The sequence below is a fragment of the Cynoglossus semilaevis genome, chromosome 8 (genome assembly GCF_000523025.1).
Source record: "Cynoglossus semilaevis isolate Cse_v1.0 chromosome 8, Cse_v1.0, whole genome shotgun sequence".
Classification (NCBI taxonomy): domain Eukaryota; kingdom Metazoa; phylum Chordata; class Actinopteri; order Pleuronectiformes; family Cynoglossidae; genus Cynoglossus; species Cynoglossus semilaevis.
Window position 1 is genome coordinate 29,719,778 of NC_024314.1, and position 1,215 is coordinate 29,720,992.

Here is a 1,215-nt window from a genome sequence, read left to right on the forward strand (position 1 = left end):
GTTCTGTTCAGTACAGTTCAGTTCAGTACGGTACAGTTCAGCTCAGCTCTCCTCTCTTCCAGGACTCAACCAAACCACAGCAGCAGTGATTGTCTGTGCTGCACTAACCGTCACCTGTGCTCTAGTCGGAGTCGTCTTCGTCTGTTACAGGAGGTACGTTGGAATATAAATATATATAAAATATAATCAAGGTTTTATCTGAAACTCTTCTTCTGTTTCTGCGTGGATGTGATGACTCTTCATTTCTGATCTTCAGGAGGTCAAGTCACGCCACTCTCGTTGCCACAGAAGAAGAACAAATGAGTGCTATTCCTGCTCCACAGTGACACCTGTGTTCAGTGACGTTTCACCTGACATTAAAAATGTTGAACACACTCCCACCTACTGTACAGCAGTGGAATATTCTAAAATATTCACATAATACTTGAAAGTGCTGTTTATTCTGTCAGCTGGGCTTCCCTGTGTAGACCGGACCAGAATCAGACCAGTACCAGACCAGAATCAAACCAGACCAGAACCAGAACCGGACCAGAACTGGACCAGTACCGGACCAGAACCGAACAGGACCAGAACCGGACCAGTATCAGACCAGTACCAGACCAGAATCAGACCAGACCCAGACCAGTACCAGACCAGAACCAGAACTAGACCAGAATCAAACCAGTATCAGACCAGTACCGAACCAGACCAGAACCGGACCAGAACCAGACCAGAACTGGACCAGAACCAGACCAGTACCGGACCAGAACCAGACCAGAACTGGACCAGTATCAGACCAGTACCAGACCAGAATCAAACCAGAATCAAACCAGTACCAGACCAGTATCAGACCAGAACCGGACCAGTACCAGACCAGAACCGGACCAGTACCGGACCAGAACTGGACCAGAACCGGACCAGTATCAGACCAGTATCAGACCAGAACCAGACCAGAACCAGACTAGTACTCTAGTCTTCCTGGACCAGACAGTTCTGGCTGACACTGACACTGTCTGTATAAGAAATGGTTCTAAAGAACTGTTGATGCCGTTGGACCACATGTCCCTCTGTGACAGAACGTGGCTCTATGACCTATGACCTTCACTGACCCAATGTGTTGTCCATGTACCAACACCGTTGGACTAAAGGGAAGTCCAGCATGAGTTCCTGTTTCCATGACAACGCCTTCACATTACAAACGGACTCGAGTCGAAGTCTGGTTTAAAATTTTATTTT

General features: G+C 47.6%; 1 protein-coding gene across 1 annotated transcript in view; it reads left to right on the top strand.

The window, feature by feature from the left end:
• The window catches only part of il15ra (interleukin 15 receptor subunit alpha), a 3,430-nt gene extending 3,050 nt beyond the window's left edge, over positions 1-380 (top strand). Inside the window, exons 5-6 of the mRNA XM_008316143.3 lie at positions 63-153; positions 257-380. Of these exons, the coding sequence (XP_008314365.1) occupies positions 63-153; positions 257-326 (161 nt within the window). The 3' untranslated portion in view covers positions 327-380. The remainder of the gene's footprint in view (positions 1-62; positions 154-256) is intronic.
• The last annotated feature ends 835 nt before the right edge of the window (positions 381-1,215 follow it).